The sequence below is a fragment of the Balaenoptera ricei genome, chromosome 20 (assembly GCF_028023285.1).
Source record: "Balaenoptera ricei isolate mBalRic1 chromosome 20, mBalRic1.hap2, whole genome shotgun sequence".
Taxonomy (NCBI): Eukaryota; Metazoa; Chordata; class Mammalia; order Artiodactyla; family Balaenopteridae; genus Balaenoptera; species Balaenoptera ricei.
This window is the reverse complement of record NC_082658.1, coordinates 45,949,753-45,971,893: the sequence shown is the minus strand read 5'-3', so window position 1 is coordinate 45,971,893 and position 22,141 is coordinate 45,949,753. Positions and strand designations below refer to the sequence as shown.

The 22,141-nt window shown below is 42.9% G+C and overlaps 1 protein-coding gene across 1 annotated transcript; it reads left to right on the top strand.

The window, feature by feature from the left end:
* Positions 1-269: 269 nt before the first annotated feature.
* RNF135 (ring finger protein 135) lies at positions 270-22,128 on the top strand. The gene is made up of 4 exons (XM_059906428.1): positions 270-367; positions 2,413-2,752; positions 8,180-8,342; positions 21,884-22,128. Exons 1-4 carry the CDS (start codon positions 270-272, stop codon positions 21,985-21,987), a joined length of 705 nt encoding a protein of 234 aa, XP_059762411.1. The 3' UTR covers positions 21,988-22,128.
* Positions 22,129-22,141: the final 13 nt, after the last annotated feature.

Here is a 22,141-nt window from a genome sequence, read left to right as displayed (position 1 = left end):
GCAGCAACAAGCACCCACTAAATCTCAGTAACTTAAACATATCTCAGGTTTATTTCTCTCCTTTACTGCATGTCCTAGTGTGGGCCGGCAGGGGCCACCAAATTACGATTTCATCTCTGTAGTTAGGGCAGCTGGCAGAAAAAGATGCAACGACTTACTACCTTTTTAAGCTGATGTGAAGTTGAAGTATTACTTCTATGTGTTTCAAGAGTGTCAGAGAAGTGCCAGTCCTACCAAGTGCCTAGACGGGGAAAGAGCTGGAAACTTAGATGAGCAGCGCTAAGGACTACTTCCTGTCATTTCCAGTATTGGAAATAGACACAAATTTGTATTATCTGGTACCTACTTTGACACCAGGCAATATGGGGTAAAATAAAATATAAGACATTTTTAGTTCATTTCAACAGATCACGGAGATACAGGCCCTGTTCTCTGCCATTCAGTTATTGCTGTGTAAGCCTGTAAGTTCCTTTGCCTCTTGGGGACTTTGCTCTTCCAGCTCTTACATTTTCTACTTGTAATGCACTTGGGACTGGAATGAGAGAGGAGGAAGAGAGCAAGCCCCACCAGGGCCAGGCCTGTTACCTGAAGAAAACACACTTTGGGACTTCCCTGGTGGCACAGTGGTTAAGAATCCGCCTGCCAATGCAGGGGACATGGGTTCAAGCCCTGGTCCGGGAAGATCGCACATGCCATGGAGCAACTAAGCCCGAGTGCCACAACTACTAAGCCTGCACTCTAGAGCCCAAGAGCCACAACTATTGAGCCCACGTGCCACAACTACTGAAGCCTGCGCACCTAGAGCCCCATGTTCCACAACAAGAGAAGCCACTGCAATGAGAAGCCCAGAGCAGCCCCTGCTCGCTGCAACTAGAGAAAGCCCAGGCACAGCAACGAAGACCCAACGCAGCCAATAAATAAACAAATAAATGAAAAAAATTTTTAAAAATTAAATTATAAGAAAAAAAAGAAAACACACTTTAGTATTTTTGTTCTGAAGTCTATTGGGTAATGTGCTTTCAGTCAGCAGAGAGCAGTAAGGAAACAGTGGCTCAATTCTGCATTGTAATAGCGATTTTAAAAGTCTAGGGGTCACTCAACTTTGGCTGCACGTTAGAATCATCTGGGGGAGGTTTTTAAAAATACCCCGCCGGGGCTCCACCTCAGACAATGAAATCAGACTTTCTGGGAGTGGAGGCCGAACAACATCAGTATTTTTAAAGAGCTTCACAGCTCTCCGCACCGAGTATTCTTCAACCCCTCACTACTTGTTGGAGTGGTCGGATGACACCTAGTGGGCGCATTCTCAGAAAAGAGTTCTTAAATCGAATCCGCTCCTTTTCCTCCTCCCAAGAGTTGTTGGGGTAGTTATCTATCTATCTATCTATCTAATCTATTATCTATCTAATCTATCTAATCTATTTATCTATCTATTATCTATCTAATCTTTCTTATCTAATCTATTATCTATCTACCTACCTAATCTATCTATATCTATTATCTATCTATCTAATCTATCCATCTATTATCTATTTACCTATCTATCTAATCTATTATCTATCTACCTATCTATTATTTATCTAATCTATTATCTATCTACCTATCTATCCAATCTATTATCTATCTACCTATCTAATCTATCTACCTATTATCTACCTATCTATCTATCCAATCTATTATCTATCTATTATCTATCAATCTATCTAATCTATCTATCCATCTATCTATCTCTCTATCATCTATTTAATCTATTATCTATCTAATCTATTATCTATCTAATCTATCTAATCTATTATCTATCTATCTAATCTATTATCTATCTACCTATCATCTATCTAATCTATTATCTATCGATCTATCTATATTCATCTATTTATCTATTATCTATTATCTATTATTTATCTATCTAATCTATTATCTATCTACCTATCTATCATCTATCTACCTATTATCTATCTAATCTATCTATTATCTATCTACCTATTATCTATCTATTATCTATCTACCTATTTATCTATCTACCTATCTATCTCTATCTATCTATCTATATCTTTTGGCCACACCGGGGGGCATGTGGGTCGAACCCGCGCCCTGAAGTGTTAGCGGAGGTCCCAACCACTGGACCGCCAGGGAAGTCCCCGGGTTGCACTTTGATGGGAGTGGGGGACATCAAGCTAAAGAAAATCTTTGGGACATCAGCGGGTTTCTAACGGCCTGGGGCGAGCGCATTTCCCAGCGCATAAATCAGCTTGCAAAAGGTCTGGAAAAAAGGAAACAAGGGTGGACCCAAGCTGCAGCGAAGGAGGAGGGGACAGGGAGAGCAAGGGAGGAGCAGGAGGAGACGTAGCCGCAGGGCTGGCAGCCCCCGGCGTAGCCCTGACTTCCGCGCGCCGACCCCGGGGATGGGCGGAGCGGCGGCGGCCTGGGGACCAGGGCGGGCCTGGACGTCTGCCCGGCCATCCCCGTGTGGCTGGCCGAGGACGACCTGGGCTGCAGCATCTGTCACGAGCTGCTGGCCCGGCCCGCCACGCTGCCCTGCGGCCACAGCTTCTCCCGCGACTGCCTGATGGGTCTGTGGGGCGCGGGGCGCCACGGGTCCTGCCCCACCTGCCGCGAGGGCGCCGAGCGGCCGCTGCAGCTGCGGAAGAACACGATGCTGCAGAACCTGGAGGACAAGTACAGTCGGGAGGCGCGCGAGCTGGAGGGCCCGAACCCAGCGCCCGGGCCCCGGGGCCGCACCGCGCAGCTGCCGGTAGGAAGGCGGGACCAGAGACTGCCCTCTGACCTCCATCCGCCCGCGCGCGCCGACTGCATCCCATTATCCCCACGGCGCTTCCTCTCCTCCTGATTGTATTTTCACGTTACTTTTCTCAGTCTGAACGTAGAACCCGTTCTTTGGAAAGTTCAGAAAAATATGAAGAAGCAGAAAAAAAAAAAATCAAAATCAGAAATCCTATCAACCTAGGCGCTATCCACCCTGGCCCCTTTCCACTTATTTCCAGTCTTTCTGCACCCACTCTCTCTGACAATTTTTAATTGTGCTAAAATATGTTTACATTATATAACATAAAATTTGCCATTTAACCATTTTAAAATGTACAATTCAGTGGCATTATATTTACAGTGCTGTGCAACCATCACCACTATCTACTTCCAAAACTTTTCATCACCACAAACAGAAGCTTTGTACCCATGAAGCAATAATTTCTCCCTCCCCTGCCCTCCAGCCCCTGGTAACCTCTATTCTACTTTGTGTCTCTATGACTTTGCCTACTCTAGATATTTCATAGAAGTGGAATCATACAATATTTGTCACTTTGTTTCTGGCTTTGGCTTCTTTCACTTGCTATAATGTTTTCAAGATTCATTCATGTCGTAGCATGTATCCGAACTTCATTCCTTTTTGTGGCTGAATAATAATTCCCTTGTATGATTATACCACTTTTCTTTTTTTGAATCCATTCAAACATCGATGGACATTTGGATTGTTTCCACCTTTGGGTTATTGCGAGTAATGTTGCAGTGAACGTTGATGTACAAGTATCCGAGTTCCTATTTTCAGTTATTTTGGGTAGGAGTAGAATTGTTGGATCATATGGTAATTCTGTGTTTAACTTATTGAGGAACAGCCAAACTGCATTCCACAGCAACAACAATACTTTGCATTCCCATTAACAAAGTAGGATTCCAATTTTCCCCAACTTTTGCTCCTGGGACTTAAGTCTATTTGCTTCTGGGACTTAGGTTATTGTCTGTTTCCACCACAGTCTTTTGCCCCAGACACCTGCAAGTTTAACTCCGCTTGCAGAACTTCTGAGCAATACTCACCACCTTTCTGGTCTGAGCTCTGGGTTAGGTGAAACAAAGACGAGCACCCTGTGTCATTCCTTCAGGCAGCCCCCAGCCAGGTTAGAACAGACAGACACAATGGTTTGTGAATAAGATCTGCTCTGCTTCTTTGGGAACCAGGACCAGAGTTTCACGCTGGGAATTTTCAATACCATCACTGAGCCAGGAAGGGAATGGGGCAAGGACAAGTCAAAATGCCACAAAGCTTTCCTACTGCCAGGTTGTGCTTTTTTTTTTTTTTTTTTTTAATTTTTATTTATTTATTTATTTATTGCTGTGTTGGCTCTTCGTTTCTGTGCGAGGGCTTTCTCCAGTTGCGGCAAGCGGGGGCCACTCTTCATCGCGGTGCGCGGGCCTCTCACTATCGCGGCCTCTCTTGTTGCGGAGCACAGGCTCCAGACGCGCAGGCTCAGTAGTTGTGGCGCACAGGCCTAGTTGCTCCGCGGCATGTGGGATCTTCCCAGACCAGGGCTCGAACCCGTGTCCCCTGCATTGGCAGGCAGATTCTCAACCACTGCGCCACCAGGGAAGCCCAGGTTGTGCTTTTTTGAGTCAGTGTCTGCCAAAGTTCTGACAAAGTTGGTTCTGACAGTTTCTGCTTGTCTTGCAACGTTTCTCTGTGTGTGTGTGTGTGTGTGTGTGTGTGTGTGTGTTGGGGGGGCGGGGTTGGTGGAGGGTAAAAGAGCTTGGAGCTATCCACTCCTCTTTTTTTAAAAAAAATTAATTAATAGACTTTATTTCTTAGAGCAGTTCTAGGCTTATAGAAAATTGAGCAGATAGTACAGAAAATTCCCATATACCCCTCACAGTTACCCTTATTATTAATATCTTGCATTAGTTTGGTACATTTGTTACAATTTGTGAACCAATACTGATACATCATTATTAACTAAAATCCACAGTTTACATCAGGGTTCACTCTCTGTGTTGTACCATTCTATGGATTTTGACAAATGCATGAAGTCATGTATCTGTAGTTAACAGTTTTATGCCTTGAAAATCCCCTGCACTCTACCTCTTTGTACCCCCTCCCTCTCCCCAACCCCTGGCAACCACTGACTTTTTGCTATCTCTTTAGTTCTGCCATTTCTAGAATGTCGTATCTTTGGAATCATACAGTATCTAGCTTTTTCAGGCTAGCTTCTTTCATTAAACAAAATTAAGGTTTGTGGCTTGATAGCTCATTTCTTTTTATTGTCAAATAATATTCCATTGCGTAGATGTCCTACAGTTTATCTATTCACCTTTTGATGGACATATTGGTTATTTCCTTTTTTTTTTTTTTTTTTGCAATTATGAATAAAGCTGTTCTCTTCTTTTTGGTTATAAATACAGCATTGGGAGTTCCCTGGTGGCCTAGTGGTTAGGACTGAGAGCTTTCACTGCTGTGGCCTGGGTTCAATCACTGGTCGGGGAACTGAGATCCTATAAACCAAGTGGTGCAGCCAATAAATAAATAAATAAATACAGCATTATTCCTCAGGTCCTTAAAACTCTTTGTTGGTATAGCTTATAGTGACTGAATATACTTTCCATTGGCTTTTAAGTTAAAACGATTGCCTATGGATGGTAGGATATCGGATAATTTAAAACATTTCTTCTTTCGCATTCTCTGCATTTTCTAAATTCACCACAATGAGTGTGCAGTTCTTTTATGGATGGAAAAAGCAACACGCTTATTTTTTAAAGTTTTAAATTTGTTCAGGTGTCTAGATAAGGGCTCCATTCCAGAATTCCAGCTGCCTGAATATTTAAGAGTGAGACCTGGAAATTTAAGAGCAAACAATGTTACCTGTGGTCAGCCTCCTCCTCTATAAAATAGTCTGCATATGGCTTCCAAAACACATGCTATTTTGAGGGACGTCAGTGCTTCTTAGAGATGAAAAACTGGTTCCAGTTTTTGAGGTTCCAGCATAATTTAAAAAGTGAAAAATGTCCCTCCGAAGTTCTAAAAACTCTGGTTTATTTAGAGTAAGATGATGAACATCTTGTATTTCTGTGGCTCTCCGTAGGACCTCTTTTTGGAGGTAATGCAAATTTCTCCATTGAAGTCTGGGCCCCGCCTGCCTCAGGTGACCATGACCAGGTCTTGAGGGTGTTGCCAGAATGTGCTGGCTGCAAAACTTCCTCTCATTCCCAGCCAGGCAGCTGAGCAGATGAAGCTCCGGAAGTGGAGTGGTTTAGCATTCTCATCTGAATGTTTCTTTAAATGTGAAGGATGTCAATAAACAAACAACAAGTCAACAGTTTTGATACACTTGTACCTACTAATAAATAATATAGCAGATGTTGTTGGATCTTGGTAAAACATATAGTTGGTACTTTATTGCCAACATTTAGTATTCCTCCTAAGATACCTGTTGAACCTGCCTCTAAACTCTTTTTTTTTTTTTTTTAATTTATTTTTTTTGGCTGAGTTGGATCTTTGTTGCTGTGCGCAGGCTTTCTCTAGTTGTGGCGAGTGGGTGCTACTCTTTGTTGCGGTGCATGGACTTCTCACTGCAGTGGCTTCTCTCATTGTGGAGCACAGGCTCTAGGCGCACGGGCTTCAGTAGTTGTGGCTCGCGGCCTCTAGAGCGCAGGCTCAGTAGTTGTGGCACACGGGCTTAGTTGCTCCGCGGCATGTGGGATCTTCCCGGACCAGGGCTCGAACCCGTGTCCCCTGCATTGGCAGGCGGATTCTTAACTGCTGTGCCACCAGGGAAGCTCCCTATTTACTATTCTTGAGCTCGTTAAAGATGACTCTAATCCAATCCTATGACTATTTCTTGCCTGGATTTCTACCAAAGCCTTTTAATTGCTCTGATCTGTTCCCTCCAGAGTGTCACAGTTCTTCCCATCACCATGGAATGTTCTTCTTTTACTCTGTCATGTAGGTAGTGCCTGCTCATCCTTCAGACCTCAGCTAGATTATCACTTCCTCGGAGAAGCCTTCACTGATTTCCTTGAACAAGTCAAATCCCCTTATTAGAGGCTCTTATGTATGATTCCATGAACCTTTCATTTGTAGCAGTTGTTACAGTTGTGACTTGATAATGATTGGCACCATAATTTATTAATGTCTTTCATCCCTCTTCCCTTGCACTGGACTCTAAACTCTATGAGGGCAGTGACCTTGATGGCTTTTGTTCTTTTGTTCACTCTTGTATTCCCAGGCCTAACACAGTGCTTGGCACATGGTAAGTGCTCAACAAACACCCAGTGTATTGGAGTGAGTGAATAAATGGGTCCTCAGGGATGCAGTGTGTTGGGGTAGAAGGTCTGAGAGTCTGTCCATCAGTCCTGACATTGCCACTCACTAGTATTATGACCTTGGACAAGTCATTTCACCTTTCTGAGTCTCAGATTTCTATCTGTAAAACAAACAAACAAAAAATGATCCATGGCCTGCACCTCATTGGTTTAATGTGGAGATTTTTTTAAAAAGATCTTGCTTAAAAAAGTGCTTGAGCAATGTGAAAATGTGGGACAATCAAATTAGCTATGGCAATATAGTTAACCTCCATGAACTCCCTCTTTTGTAAAATGGGGATAATAAACCTATCTTGGAAAGTTGTTAGGCAAATTAGAGGTGAGCAGTGGAAAATATTCAACGGGTGGTACCTACTCCTGTTATGATTGGCAAAAAGAATGGGAAATGGATTTTGCAAAGTTGGGAAGGAAAGTCAGGTGCTGAAGGTGGGAAGGTGGTGAGCAGATGAGAGGCTGTGTTGGGGAATAACAGGACCTGAAGTTAAAGAAAATCAGGGAGTGTGTGTTGGAGGCCCCAGAGAGCAGGGCCTGTATGCAGGCAACATGTTTGTCTTGGCCCTTAGGAAGAGTTATGATAGCAGTCTGGGGAAGATTATTTCAGCCTCTGTAGCTTATCTTAGTGACTATCTGTATTATTTATTTTGTAAAGCCCCTATAAGATGGGCCTAAAATTTTCAAACTTTTTGGGGGTATGAGCTAAGAACTCCATATCTGTTGTACAAAATACTAGAAAATACATAGCAGTTGAAAAAACAAATGAAAATCATCCATAGCCCCATCACCAAGAAATCGCCATTTTCTAATATTTTTGCCATACTATGTATTATTCTAGATTGTTTTCAAGGCATATATATTGAGGGCCTAACTACGTTTTGAAAAACCCGTTAGGAGGTAAGTAGAAAATTATAGATGGTTGGTAGAACTGGAATATATTTGATGCATTCCTTAGGAGATTTTCTTTTTTCCTTCTTCCTTCCTTCCCTTCTTCTTTTTCTTCTCCTTCTCCTTCTCCTTCTTCTCCTTCTCCTCCTCCTTCTCCTTCTTCTTATTTTTTTTTTTTTAAATGATTCATCAATAGGCTTTGTCAGATGGGGTGGACCTTTCCTTGGCTTCTCCAAAACTAGTGACTTCCAACACACCTGAGGGGAAAATGAGAGACATTCTCCGTGACCTAGAAGAGATCCAGGAAAAATTACAAGAAAACTTCACGAGGAAAGAGACCTTTGAAGAACAAATGCAGGGTGAGTTGATTTTATTTGGTAGAGGAGGTTTAATTATGGAAGTTGGGGCAGCGTTCCATGGCTTTGTTTTTTGGGGACAGGATCTGAGAGCCCAGCTGTGTTATCCCTGTGGTGTGAATGAGTGGGCTGAGCTATTTTTGTGACTGGATGTGTTTTTGGACCTGCCTGGAGGTGTGCTGTATCACAGGCCCTTAATAGATAGAAACTCGTTTTCTAAGACCTATAAATCCAGAACCTAGACCTGATTTTGCTAGCTCACCATGCATCTGTGTTATCTACCTGAAGAGATTCAGAAATAGGTGGCTTTTTATTTTTCACTAGTAAATGTCCTTATTAATGAAGCATGCAACTTTGTATATAGTTCTTGATAAATTCTACTCAACTGTAATCTCTGGCCAGTGTGTTTAATAATAAAGGGTAACAATGTAGAAAACAACCTTTCTGTCCTGACTTTTAGGTTTGCTGTTGTTCCCTGGCTCAGGATTGAAAAACAATTCACACCTGCCCCTTAGACAAGTGCTCTAGTCTCGCTTGCCTCTGCCTCCTGACTCGGCCACGGCCAGCTTTGTATGCTTTAGAGACGTTATCTCTTAGAGCTTTTAGATATTTAAATCATCTTGCTCTGCTTAAAAAGTTTCTTATTTGGGCTTCCCTGGTGGCGCAGTGGTTGAGAATCTGCCTGCCAATGCAGGGGACACGGGTTCGAGCCCTGGTCTGGGAAGATCCCACATGCCACGGAGCAACTAGGCCCGGGAGCCACAACTACTGAGCCTGCGCGTCTGGAGCCTGTGCTCCGCAACAGGAGACACTGCAATAGTGAGAGGCCCGCGCACTGCGATGAAGAGTGGCCCCCGCTTGCCGCAACTGGAGAAAGCCCTCGCACAGAAACGAAGACCCAACACAGCCAAAAATAAATAAATAATAAATAAATAAATTAAAAAAAAAAAAAAGAATCTAGGCAATAAAATAAAGTCTAACCTTTAAAAAAAAAAAAAGTTTCTTACTTAAGTGGAGAAGTGTGATTCCTTGGGAAAGGTTTCTTAAGGAAACCAGTTAGAGTACAGTTTATTAATTGTTCCAAAAACAATCTGAGAAATAAAGTGCCCTCTTAGCTCCTGTGTGCTCCTAAATTTAGGATGGGTTCCTAATTTAAAATCTAAAATCGAGCTTTAAACTTGAGGATTAAATTTAAAAATTTTAATTCAAAAATCAAAAAATATGAAAAGACACAACAAAAGTATTGTGTTCCTACCCTCGTCCAATTCCTCTTATTGCCCCAGTTAACCACCTTTACTAGTTTTCTTAAGTGTCCTTTCAGAATTTACTTTTGTAAGTACAAGCAAACACAAATTTATATTCTTATCTCCCCCAATATTTTTTTTTACACAAAAGTTAGCATACTGTATACACTGTTCTGCATTTTGCTTTCCTTTTTTACTTAATATATCTTGATACCTTTACAAATCAGTACCTCAAGCATTTTCTCTTTAAAGCTGCATAATATTCCAATTTATGGATATGCCAACATTTATTTACTCAACGCTTTACTGATGGATGCATGATTATTCCCAATTATTTATAATTGCAAACAATGCTGAAGTCAATTACTGTATATACATCATTTTATATGAGTGCAGAGATAATTGTAGGTTAAATTACCAGTAAGGATTGCTGGGTCACAGAGTAAATTTTGCAATTTTGATAACGTTGACAAACTGCTCTCCAGTTGGGTTGTATCAGTTGGCACTCTTACAGAAGAAATGTTTGTCCCCCAAGCCTGCCAACACAATGTGCTGTCAAACTTTGGTATTTTTTTTGCCAATCCAATGGGTTTAAAACAAGTGATATATTTGTGTACTGTACTTTTTAATTTGCATTTCTCCATGAATTGTCTTTTTATATCTTGTATTGTTGGTCCTTTAAAAATTTGATTTTTAGGAACTCATTATAAATTAGGGAGATTAGCCTTTTGTCTGTGATATGAATTGCAGATTTTGTTCCCCATTTGTCATTTATCTTTTGATTCTGTTTAGTGTGGGTTTTAGAATGTCATATAGACATTTTTATATTTTCAAGTAGTACATTTTATCAGTGTTTTCTTTTGTGGCTTCTAGATTTTAAATTTTATTTAGAAAACTTCACCACCTCAAGTGGTGTGTGTGTGTGTGTGTGTGTGTGTGTGTGTGTGTGTGTATGTACACTTTTATATTAAATCTTTGGTTTCACATATAAATCTTTTATCCATTTGAAATTTATCCTAGCGTGTGTCCTAGTGAATTTTAAATAATAATGTAAATGTTTTATAACATTTATAATGTTTAATGGTGTTGCTCTGGTTGAAATATTTCTTCTTATTTAACTGGAGAAACATGATATCTTGGGAAAAAATTATGACTTTCTATGATTACTTAAGTGTGCATTTTTAATTTTTAATTGTGGTAAAATACATACAACAAATGCACCATCTTAACCTTTTTAAGTTTACAGTTGAATAGTGTTAAGTATATTCATATTGTATGCAACCAAGTTCCAGAACGTTTTCATCTTGCAAAACTGAAACTCTATACCCATTAAACAGTAACTCCCCATACCCTCCTTCCCCAGCCCCTAGCAACCACCATTCCACTCTGTTTGTATGAGTTTGATTACTCCAAATAGCTTATATAAGTGGAATTGTGAAATGTTTATCTTTTTTGTGACTGGCTTATTTCACTTAGCATCCATATTATTAGATCCAAGTTTCATCCATATTGTTGACTGTGTCAGAATTTCCATCCTTTTAAGGGCTGAATAATATTCCATAATATTCCATTGTATTATACACATATATATACCACATTTTGTTTACCCATCCATCCATCCATCCATCCATCGATGGACATTTGGGTTGCTTCCACCCCTTGGCTACTGTGAATAATGCTGCCATGAACATGGGTGTATGAACATCTCTTTGAGACCTTGCTTTCAATTCTTTTGTATATATGCCTACAAGTGGAATTACTGGATCATATGGTAATTCTATTTTTAATTTTTTGAGGAATTAAGTATACATATTAAGTATTTTTAAAATTTAACTTAGAAAATTCAAGTATGCCTTATCAAGTACAACGTTGATTATTTTGGTTATTTTGATTTTGATTATTTGGACCAGTCCAGGACAGTTTTAAAACATAAGATCTGAATATATCCCTACTTCCTGAAACATCATTCCCTGAAGTTCTCACAAGATTGTTTTTAAGACAATAGATTAGTTATTCTTCAAGTCAGCGCTTTAACAGCTGCTAAGCGATTTGACTGCCTCATCACAATGATTTCCTTTGACCCTATGTAAACACACCATGAGCTGCCACGGAAATCACGCAGCCTAAATGGCACAGTGTTTCTCGAGGTATGACCCGGTACTCTCTGTAACGCTAATAAGGATGCAGATAATCTCCAGGTTTGTTGGCCTATGTTTTTTTTTTTTCCTTATATGTTCTTTTTGTGGCTTTGATATCTGTATTATGGTAACTTCATAATATTAATTAAAAATCTTTCCACCCTTAAAAAAACAAAAAGCAGACTCCAAGGCCCATGGCCAGACTATTGAGTTAGCATCTCCGGGAGTAAGCCCCAAGGATTTGCATTTTTGACAACTTTGCAGGGGATTTTCATGCACACTAAAGTTTTTTTTTTTTTTTTTTAATTAATTAATTAATTTATTTATTTTATGGCTGTGTTGGGTCTTCGTTTCTGTGCGAGGGCTTTCTCTAGTTGCGGCAAGTGGGGGCCACTCTTCGTCGCGGTGCGCGGGCCTCTCACTATCGCGGCCTCTCTTGTTGCGGAGCACAGGCTCCAGACACGCAGGCTCAGTAATTGTGGCTCACGGGCCCAGTTGCTCCGCGGCACGTGGGATCCTCCCAGACCAGGGCTCAAACCCGTGTCCCCTGCATTGTCAGGCAGATTCTCAACCACTGCGCCACCAGGGAAGCCCCCACACTAGAGTTTTGATAAGCATTTTGGTGCAGCTTACCCAGCAGGGGTGATTATTTGTAATACAAATTTAATTACTGGGGAGTACAGTTGACCCTTGAACAACATGGGGGTTAGGGGCACCAAACGCCTATACAGCCGAAAATCTGACTGTAACTTTTTTCTTTTTTTGTAAACAGGAGTCCTATTTTATTTTATTTATTTATATTTTTAATTAATTAATTAATTTATCTTTGGCTGCGTTGGGTCTTTGTTGCTGCACGCAGGCTTTCTGTAGTTGTGGTGAGCGGGGGCTACTCTTGATTGCGGTGCACAGGCTTCTCATTGCGGTGGCTTCTCTTGTTTTGGAGCACGGGCTCTAGGCGCACAGGCTTCAGTAGTTGTGGCACAAAGGCTTAGTTGCTCCGTGGCATGTGGAATCTTCCCGGACAAGGGCTTGAACCTGTGTTCCCTGCATTGGCAGGCGGATTCTTAACCACTGTGCCACCAGGGAAGTCCCTTGATGCACCAATTTTAATGCCAGTATGTGTAAAACTTTATCACACTAAAAGATACAAAGCTGCTTTTTGCTATTTGAAGACCTCTTAGCATGAACCATCAGAGGTAGCTAGTCATGTTCTGGTTTTTTTCCCCGGGGGTCATCAATCCAACCTTTGACCTAGGGAGCCTCTCCTGTAGCCTGGAGGTGTCCAAGGATCACTGTATCTCACAGCCCACAGCCCTATCCCTGGAGTCATGAGAGGTTTGCCTCCTGCCAGGCCTTATGTTCCCAGGCTCTGTCTTCTGGGCAGCAGTACTGGGAAGTGGACACTCAGCGTTGTAGCCACTGGGCAGTTGGGGTGGCTTCCCGGGGGATGAGGCGTGACCAGATCTTGGGAAGGACCAGGGACTCCTGGTGTGTAGAGTGGAAAGGGACTAGCCAGCTCTCTGCATGGCACATGGTCAAGGAAACTGTCCTTGGCTCAAACAGACCTAGTGTGGTGGGCATCTGGCTGGACCTTGAGGAGGGAAAGCTTGCCTTCTATTCTGTGGCTGATCAGGTGAAGCTCCTGTATGAGTGCCCAGTCTCTGCTGCCTTTCCTCTGCACCCTGCCTTCTGGCTGTATGGCTTATTCCCTGGAAACTCTCTGACTATGAGGCAAATAAACGTATAAACATTCCCTGGGTGTTAAAGCATGTTGATTTCCTGGTCTCTCTGCCTTCAAGCAGGGTGTCAACTTGACTTAAGTATCTCACTTCCAAAGTTAAGGGATGCAAAGTAAATGTTTAACTCATCAGGCTTGCATTGTTCAAACCCTTCACGGTCCAAAGAAAGGACAGGCTCTTGAGTGGGAGATAATATCTAAGCCCTTGGAATATCCTGCCTGATAAGAGTGTATTTATCTGAGGACCTTGGGCCGCACAGTATCAGCTTGATTTCTGGAAGGGCTGGAAACTAAGGTCAGCCACTTGGGCGGTGCGTCTGCCTACATGACCGACCGCCAGTCAAAGCCTTGGGCACCAAGACTTATGTGCTTCCCTGGTTGGCAGTGTTCCGTGTGTGTGGTCACACGTCGTCCTGGGAGAATTAAGCATTGTCCCCATAACTCCACTGAGAGAGGAGTGAGTGGGCTCTCCTGGCCCCTGCCCTATGTGCCTTTTTCTGTTGCTGGTTTTAACCTGTATCCTTTCACTGTAATCGTCTGTAACCGTAAGTGTAACAGCTTTGCTGAGTTCTGTGAGTCCTAGTGCATCACTGACAATGAGATTGATTTTAGGGGACCCGCTCTACACACACACAAGGGGCATGCTATCAATTGCTGTGTAATACTATGATCACACATTCAGTGGTTTCAAACAACACACATTTATTCTCTCGCAGCTTCTGTGGGCCAGGAGTCAGGGTACAGCTTAGCTGAGGCCTCTGCTTTGGAATCTCGCAAGCTGCAGTCAGGGTGTGAACTGGGGCCAGGTGAGATCTGAGGCTCCACTGGGGAAGGATCTGCTTCCAAGCTCACGTGGCTGTCGGCAGCATTCAGTTCCTTGTGGGTTGTCAGACTGAGGACCACCCTCAGTTCCTTACTCGGTGGGCCTCTGCAACATGGATGCTTACTTCAAAGCCAACAAGGGAGATCAAGTCTCCTAGCAAGGTGGACATTAAATCTTATATAATGTAACCACAGGGACATGTAATCACACGTATGCCATCGCCTTTGCCTTATTCTATTGGTTAGAAGCAAGTCGCAGGTCCCGCCAACATTTAAGGGGATGGGGTTCACAAGGGCATGAAAACCAGGAGGTGGGGGGAGGTCCTTACAGTCTGGCTGGCACATGGTATCATCTCATACTCGATTTCCCCTATTTTTTAGAATCATTTTATTATATTAACAGAATGGACAGAGAAAACTACACAATACACATGTGCAGCGTAAGGAATAATAATTATTATTATTATTAAACACCCTTGTAACTACCCTTCAGGTCAAGAAATAAAGCCTTGGGCTTCCCTGGTTGCCCAGTGGTTAAGAATCCGCCTGCCAGTGCAGGGGATACAGGTTCGAGTCCTGGTCTGGGAAGATCCCACATGCCTCGGAGCAACTAAGCCCATGCGCCACAACTACTGAGCCTGCGCTCTAGAGCCCACGAGCCACAACTGCTGAGCCCATGTGTCACAACTACTGAAGCCCGCGTGCCTAGAGACTGTGCTCTGCAACAAGAGAAGCCACCGCAATGAGAAGCCCGCGCACCGCAACAGAGTAGCCCCCACTCACTGCAACTAGAGAAAGCCCGTGCGCAGCAACGAAGACCCAACGCAGCCAAATAAATAAATTTATTTATAAAAAAAAAAGAAAGAAAACCTTGCTGCCCACCCCAGAAGCTCTTTCATGTGCCCCATTCCAATCACAAAACCCTCGGTCCACCTGAAAGGCATCCTGACTTTTATAGTAATCACTTACTTGCATTTCTTTAGAGTTTTAGCACCCAAACATGCATCCCTAGCATAAACCCTAAAAAACCCTGATATATCTTTTTCTTAACAGCTTTGTTGAGATATAGTTTACATACTATAAAATCCACCTATTTAAAGTGTACAAATCAATGTGTTTTAGTATGTTTACAGAGTTGTGAAACCATCACCATAATCTAATTTTAGAACATTTTCATCTCCCACAGAAAGAACCCTCATACCTATCAACAGTTGATATGTCTCTGAAGTCTCCTGATCTACAGCTTTCCCCTCCCTTTCTTCTCCTTACGATTCATCTGTGGGCCGTCAGGCTCTATTAGCACCTGTTGGAGAGGTGGAAATCCAGCTCTGTTGGATGGGGTTGATCAGAAAGCCTTGCCACACAAACCAGCCAGGCAGCCTTTGACAGTGCATTTCACTTCTTTGCCTCTCTTTCCCCTGTAAAATGGAAATAATTATTATTCGCCCTTCCTTACCTTCCTCAAAGGGTTGCTGAAAGAATTGATGTAATAGATGAGACACTGGAAGACTGCCAGGGTGATTATAACCACAGCAACAATGACGTAACTATATTTTCATATCACACACCTTGATCTCTAACATCTGTAGATTCACACCTAATTTCCATACGGATCCTTGAAAACGGGAGCAAGCAGAAGTCTTCCCCTGTGATCTACTCATTTGCTCTCTGAGCCTCATGACCACCCTGCGTGATGAGTGTTATCATCTTTCTGTTAACATACGAGGGAAGGGTGGGGGTCCTGGACCGGTTGAGGGCTTTGTGCAGGGCCAGTCAGCTGAGCGTGGCAGAGCTGGGAGCTGGCCCAGCGTTCCCACTGTCAAGTCTCTAACCTTAATACCCTCTGATAAGGTCCCAGTTGAGGCCAGGACCTGGGCATCCACTTTGATAGGACACAGCTCTAAAGCCACGAGGTGCTCTTTTTTTCTTGTTGTTGGTGTCAGTTCTCAGTGTAGTGGCCTTGAGTTGCCTAAGCAGGGACAGGGCCTCTCTGTGCCAGATGACCGTTAAAAGGCTCTCTGTTCTCACTTTCTGCATTACGGAGCCTTTATCTTCTCACCCAGAGTCACCTTGATGTTTGCCTTTTGAAAGTGCCAAGAATTTAGAGGCCAGGGTTTTAGCTTCTTGAGGTCCTTTGATTAAATACCATCCTTTCAGGTGGTTTGCATAATGGGGCCTCTGTCCGCGTGGGGTTTATTGGCTGGCCACGTGATTTCCCCAAGCTGCAGCCAAAGCACAAGAATCATAGAGGTGGGGAACAAAGGTTATCATTTTTGGCTTCCTTGCTTTTGTCTCACGTTTTCTGTCAGCATATCCCTTCCAGTACACTGTGGAAAATAGCACCCTTCACTCAAACAAAACAGAAAATCCTCCCAAGGAGAAGAACTGAAGCTGAAATGCCAGTGGATGAAGGCACCTCTCACTGAGGTCTACACCGTGTCGGGGACGAAGTCATCCACCGTGGACCAAGCCGGACATCCCATCAGGGGCTCCTGGGGCAGCAGCTTACCCCATCTGGAGATGTTTCTCTCAAACATCTGAGTGGTTGTACCCATTTTTGGGGTCTAGGGCTTTGGGTTCCTGGAAGAACCACCTGCTAAGCAGGAAGCCACCACCTTCTTAAGGCTCACGATAACCTCTAATATAGTTATATCTATCTGTCCCTTGCTTCTCCCTCAAGTACATTTTTTTTTCCCGGAAAAGTTTAATTTGAAGACTTTATTTCCTAGCTGATTGCAGAAACAAACCACAAGATGAAACAGTGCTGCTCTCTGGGGAGACCTCTCAGGCTGCCTTGCTCAGTTCAAGGGAGAAGTCCCTTCCCCGGGGGGCACTTGGGGATTTTGACAGGAAAAGGGGACTCTTCCCTGGTATATGCTCAGCTCCATCACCCCCTACTCCTGCTGAGCCCTTAGCCCTAAATTCATCCTCATTCATAATTGCTCAAAACCCTAATCACTGGGTCCTTCCAGACAACTGCAGTCTTCTTATTTAATTATACATACTTAGGTTATGCTGAAGATTTTTCAATATTTATTTATTTTTATTTGTTATTTATTTAGACTGTGCTGGGTTTCAGCTGTGGCATGCGGGCTTCTTAGTTGCGGCATGCACGAGGGATCTAGTTCCCCGACCAGGAATCAAACCTGGGAGCTCTGCATTGGGAGTGTGGAGTCCTACCCACTGGACCACCAGGGAAGTCCCTGAAGATTTGTTTTGATTTGGGATTTATCTTCCTAACCAGCCATAGGTTTTTTTAAGGACAGGTTTTCTTAAGCTTCAGCCTTTCATGTGCCATGATTCTTGTTACATATGCATATCCCCTGTACTTTTTTTTTTTTTTTTTTTGACAGGGCCGCCTGGCTTGTGGGATCTTAGTTCCCGGACAAGGGATCGAACCCGGGCCCCCTGCAGTGGAAGTGCGGAGTCCTAACCACTGGACCAGCAGGGAATTCCCGTCTCATGTACCATGTTTTACTTAATATTTTTCCTAAATCAACTCACATCTCCCCTTTTAGGTACATGTATTTCAAAAGGAAACTTTAAAATATTTATATAAATGAAAACCAGAATCATGTGTCTTAAATAGAGGGATAAGCCTAAATGTATGTTTCAAGAAAAACAAAACAATGACTAGCTTGGTACTGTTGTCTGTCTAAGTTTCTGAACCTGAAGTGGGCTTGCGCTCTCCCTCTCTTTCTCTCTCTCTCTGGCTCAAAAAGAGATTATCAGGTACTAAAGATTTACTGAGGATTTCACCTTGACTTAATCAGGATGGAAAGAGAATAGAAAAAGGAAACCTTTCTGTCCACAAGAGTCACTGTTTCTGATGTCCCTGCACCACTTTTACACCTCTTATTCCACCACTTTGGGAAACGTGATTCTAAGAGATTGGTCTGGTGCAATATGGAAGACTGTGTCTTCTTTCCGTGTGCAGGGAAATTGTTTCACCTTTATTCTTCAAAATAAATACACCCTGGGGGAGAAAAACGTATGGCTTTGGTCGGTGACAATCTCCAGGACACAATGTCTTGGAGTTACCATAGGAGCTTTTCTGATACCACCTTCTGTACAATTAGTCACCACGTTCTGACCCTCGATTCTGCTTTCTCAAATCATTTCAACTCTGGCCCCTCCTCTTCCCTCTGCATCTGCTCGCTGGTTCAGACTCCCATCACATCTCTCCCAGGTTATTTTAATTTATTATTTTTGTCTGAGTTGGATCTTCACTGCTGCGTGTGGGCTTGCTCTAATTGTGGCGAGCAGGGGCTACTCTTCGCTGCGGTGTGCGGGCTTCTCATTGCAGTGGCTTCTCTTGTTGCGGAGCACGGGCTCTAGGCGCACGGGCTTCAGTAATTGTGGCTCGTGGCTGTAAAGCGCAGGCTCAGTAGTTGTGGTGCACGGGCTTAGTTGCTCCGCGGCATGTGGGATCTTCCCGGACCAGGGCTCAAACCCGTGTCCCCTGCATTGGCAGGCAGATTCATAACCACTGTGCCACCAGGGAAGCCCTCTCCCAGATTATTTTAATGCGAGCTCCTCTATCTCTAGTCAGAAGACCCCTTCCCATCCATTCTCATTCTGTGAATGTGAACTTTCCAAAATGGAAGTCAGATCATGTCACTCCCCTGCTTAAAACTCCCCGGTGCTCCCCGCCTACAACAGAAAGTTCTGCTTCCTGTTTCTGCTCTTACCTACCTCTAGCCCCCATTTGCTGTCATCCCCCCACATACACCCTCCACCCCAGCCTCCCTGCTTTGTGTCACACTATGTACTTTTGCAATTCCGGTTTGCTTTGCCTGGAGTGTCCCCCAACCCCCCTTGTCCAGCGTTGAAAACTGTTTACCCAGAGTGGATCTGGTTTCCACCAAGAGGACTGGAGTCTTTCACTGTCACCGTGTCTAACGTGGCAACATGTGCACAATGAATTTAGATCAGATCAAAGCTGACTCACTAATTGTAGAAGCAGGTACTGGAAGGCCACTCAGGCTAAAATCATGGTCATTTTCCTAGGAGCTTTCTGGGGATATTTTCAGTTTTGCTGGGTTAAGGCATTTTGTTGCCTGGGGGGTGAACAAAGCCAGACAGGGAGAGCAGATTACTGGAAGGAGTGGGACACAGTCACACAAGTCTGGCTGGTTTTGGCTAGGGGTGGGGTGGGGAGAGAGGAGGTAGAAAGATTTAGATTATGAGATGCTACCTCTCATGAAGGGTTTTTTTTTAATAAATTTATTTATTTTAGTATTTATTTATTTATTTTCGCTGCATTGGATCTTTGTTGCTGCGCACGGGCTTTCTCTCTAGTTGCGGTGAGCGGGGGGCTACTCTTTGTTGCAGTGCGCAGGCTTCTCATTTCGGTGTCTTCTCTTGTTGCGGAGCACAGGCTCTAGGCGCATGGGCTTCAGTAGTTGTGGCACGTGGGCTCAGTAGTTGTGGCCCACGGGCTTAGTTGCTCCGTGGCATGTGGGGTCTTCCCGGACCAGGGCTCGAACCCGTGTCCCCTGCATTGGCAGGCGGATTCTTAAACACTGGGCCACCAGGGAAGCCCGAAGGCTTTTTGAAAGAGGTAGTTTGGGCTGATAAGGACTGATTTGGAGGATTCTGGTGAGAAAGATGAATGCCCAAACTTCCTTGTCCACAACTTGCCTCCCATGATAAGTCTATGTTGTCCATTACTGTGTCTCTGGCACCTAGTACAGAGCGCCGCACAAGGTGGAACCAATAAATATTTGTTAAATAATTTTATAAACATGATATCCTATGTTAATGTCTCAAAGCACTGCTATTCTTCTAAATATTTCTCTTATCTTTATTATCTTTCTATTATCTTTATTTAAAAGATATTAACTTTGACATTTTACAAAAGATGATTGTACTGGGACTTCCCTGGTGGTCCAGTGGTTAAGACTCCGCGCTTCCACTGCAGAGGCCACGGGTTCAACCCCTGGTCAGGGAACTAAGATCCAGCATGCTGTGCGGTGCGGCCAAAAAAAAAAAAAAAAAAAAAAGAAGATGATTGTACTAAAAATTAATTCGTAATCTTTAACACATTTTCTCCTTCCTTTGTACCCTCATCTAATGTTTGTGTACATCCATTAGTTTTTAATTACCCAAATAATACTCATGCATCCTTATCAAAGTTCAAAATTGCAAACGTATAGAGGGTAAAAGTTACATAAATGTATATTTTATACTTGGTTTTTATATAGTTGTAATTGTATGTATGGTTTTAGATTTCTGTCTTTTCACTTATTTTGTAAATACTTTTCCCTCTTTAATAGTCATTAGTTTTAATGACTGCAAAAGTTCCAGTAATCTTATGTCATACTTCATTTAGCTATTCCCCTATTATTGTATATTTTTCCATTTTTTACTATTGTGTAATGATGGTATAAATAGGATATGTATATGTATATATGTATTTCTTCTTTTGAATTATTTTCTTGGAACATATTTAATTGTGGTGATTTCTTTGCAGAGATAAACAAATTATAAGTTTACTATTCTATGGAAATTTTCGTTTTGTGGAAATGGCCTGTGACCTAAAATTTTTTGAGAATCACTAGTTGGTATAGATAATAAGTCATCAAAAATTTTAATGTCTCTGCAGTGATTAAAAATTATGTTAAATGCATTTTTGTCGTTCAGAGTTTACAATTTGGGTGGGCAGGCTAATCAATTTGCCCTTGGAAGGATAATGCAAATCAGCAAATGAATTCCAAATTTTAAAATGCAGCTGTTAAGGATGATGTATGGACATGTACTATATGTTAAGTAATGTGATAAATGCTTTATTGCATTATTTTACTTAATTCTCAAAGAGCTCTATGAGCTAACTCCATTTTGCTGATGGGGTTTACGTTTTTCAGAGAGGTTATGTAACTTGTCCAATGTTGCACAGCTAGCAAAGTATTGGAGACGAAACGTAGACTCCAGAGCCCATGCCCTTAACCATGCCATAAGGGAATTCAGGCCACTTGGGGGCAAGAAGGTCTGAGAGGCTTCTCAATATCAATTATCTCTTAATTGAGGGTATTTGTTTTACAATATGTATCTGAAAGGAGCTTGAGAAAATTAAAAAGAAAACTGGATGCAACCTCATCAACAGGTGAGGCTCTTGTCTGGAAAATGTGCTTTCAGTATGGTTAGTTGTAATCAAATGCCTTTTAAAAGTAATTGTGCTGAGTGATGTCTCTTCTGGCCAAATCAAGCGAACAGAATCCATATCCTCTAGAGACCAATTCACGTGACTATGCAGAGGACATGGATGTCTGGCCAATGAGCCAAGAACATTCAAAGTGCATTCAAAGGCAAGATAAAAGATTTACTCTGTACCAAAGCATTGGACTTTTCTGCTCCACCACATCAGGCTTGGCAGGAAAAGGAGGAAGTCTTCCTGGAAGGAATGGGAGACCAGAGTGAAGATGGATGCCACTTTGGGTTTAATTTGAGAGACCAAAGATAGATGGGTCTGAAGAGTGGGACCAATGCCAACCCATCTAATCTGGCCTCCTGCCCAGGACTGTGTCTAACTCACCAGTCAGAGACCAGCCTCTTGTTCCACCCAATGTCAGTCATTTAACACACACTGTATCTTCTCCCCAGCAGGCCTGCCCACCAGCCCTGGGGTGTTCCACTGTCCTGAGACTCAGAGAGAGGCTGTGTTGCAAGTTCCTTCTTTGATAGGTGTGAAAGATGGATCCTCTTAAATCCTGGCAAAGGTACTTCGTTCAGACCCCCAGTGTCCCCTTCACAATTGAGAAGCCATGAAGTTTGTCTTGTGAAGGTAGAGCTCCTTCCCAGCATTCTAGAGGGAAATTCCATCAGTGCTTTCTAGATACTAATCTGTCCTCTTGGCTTTAT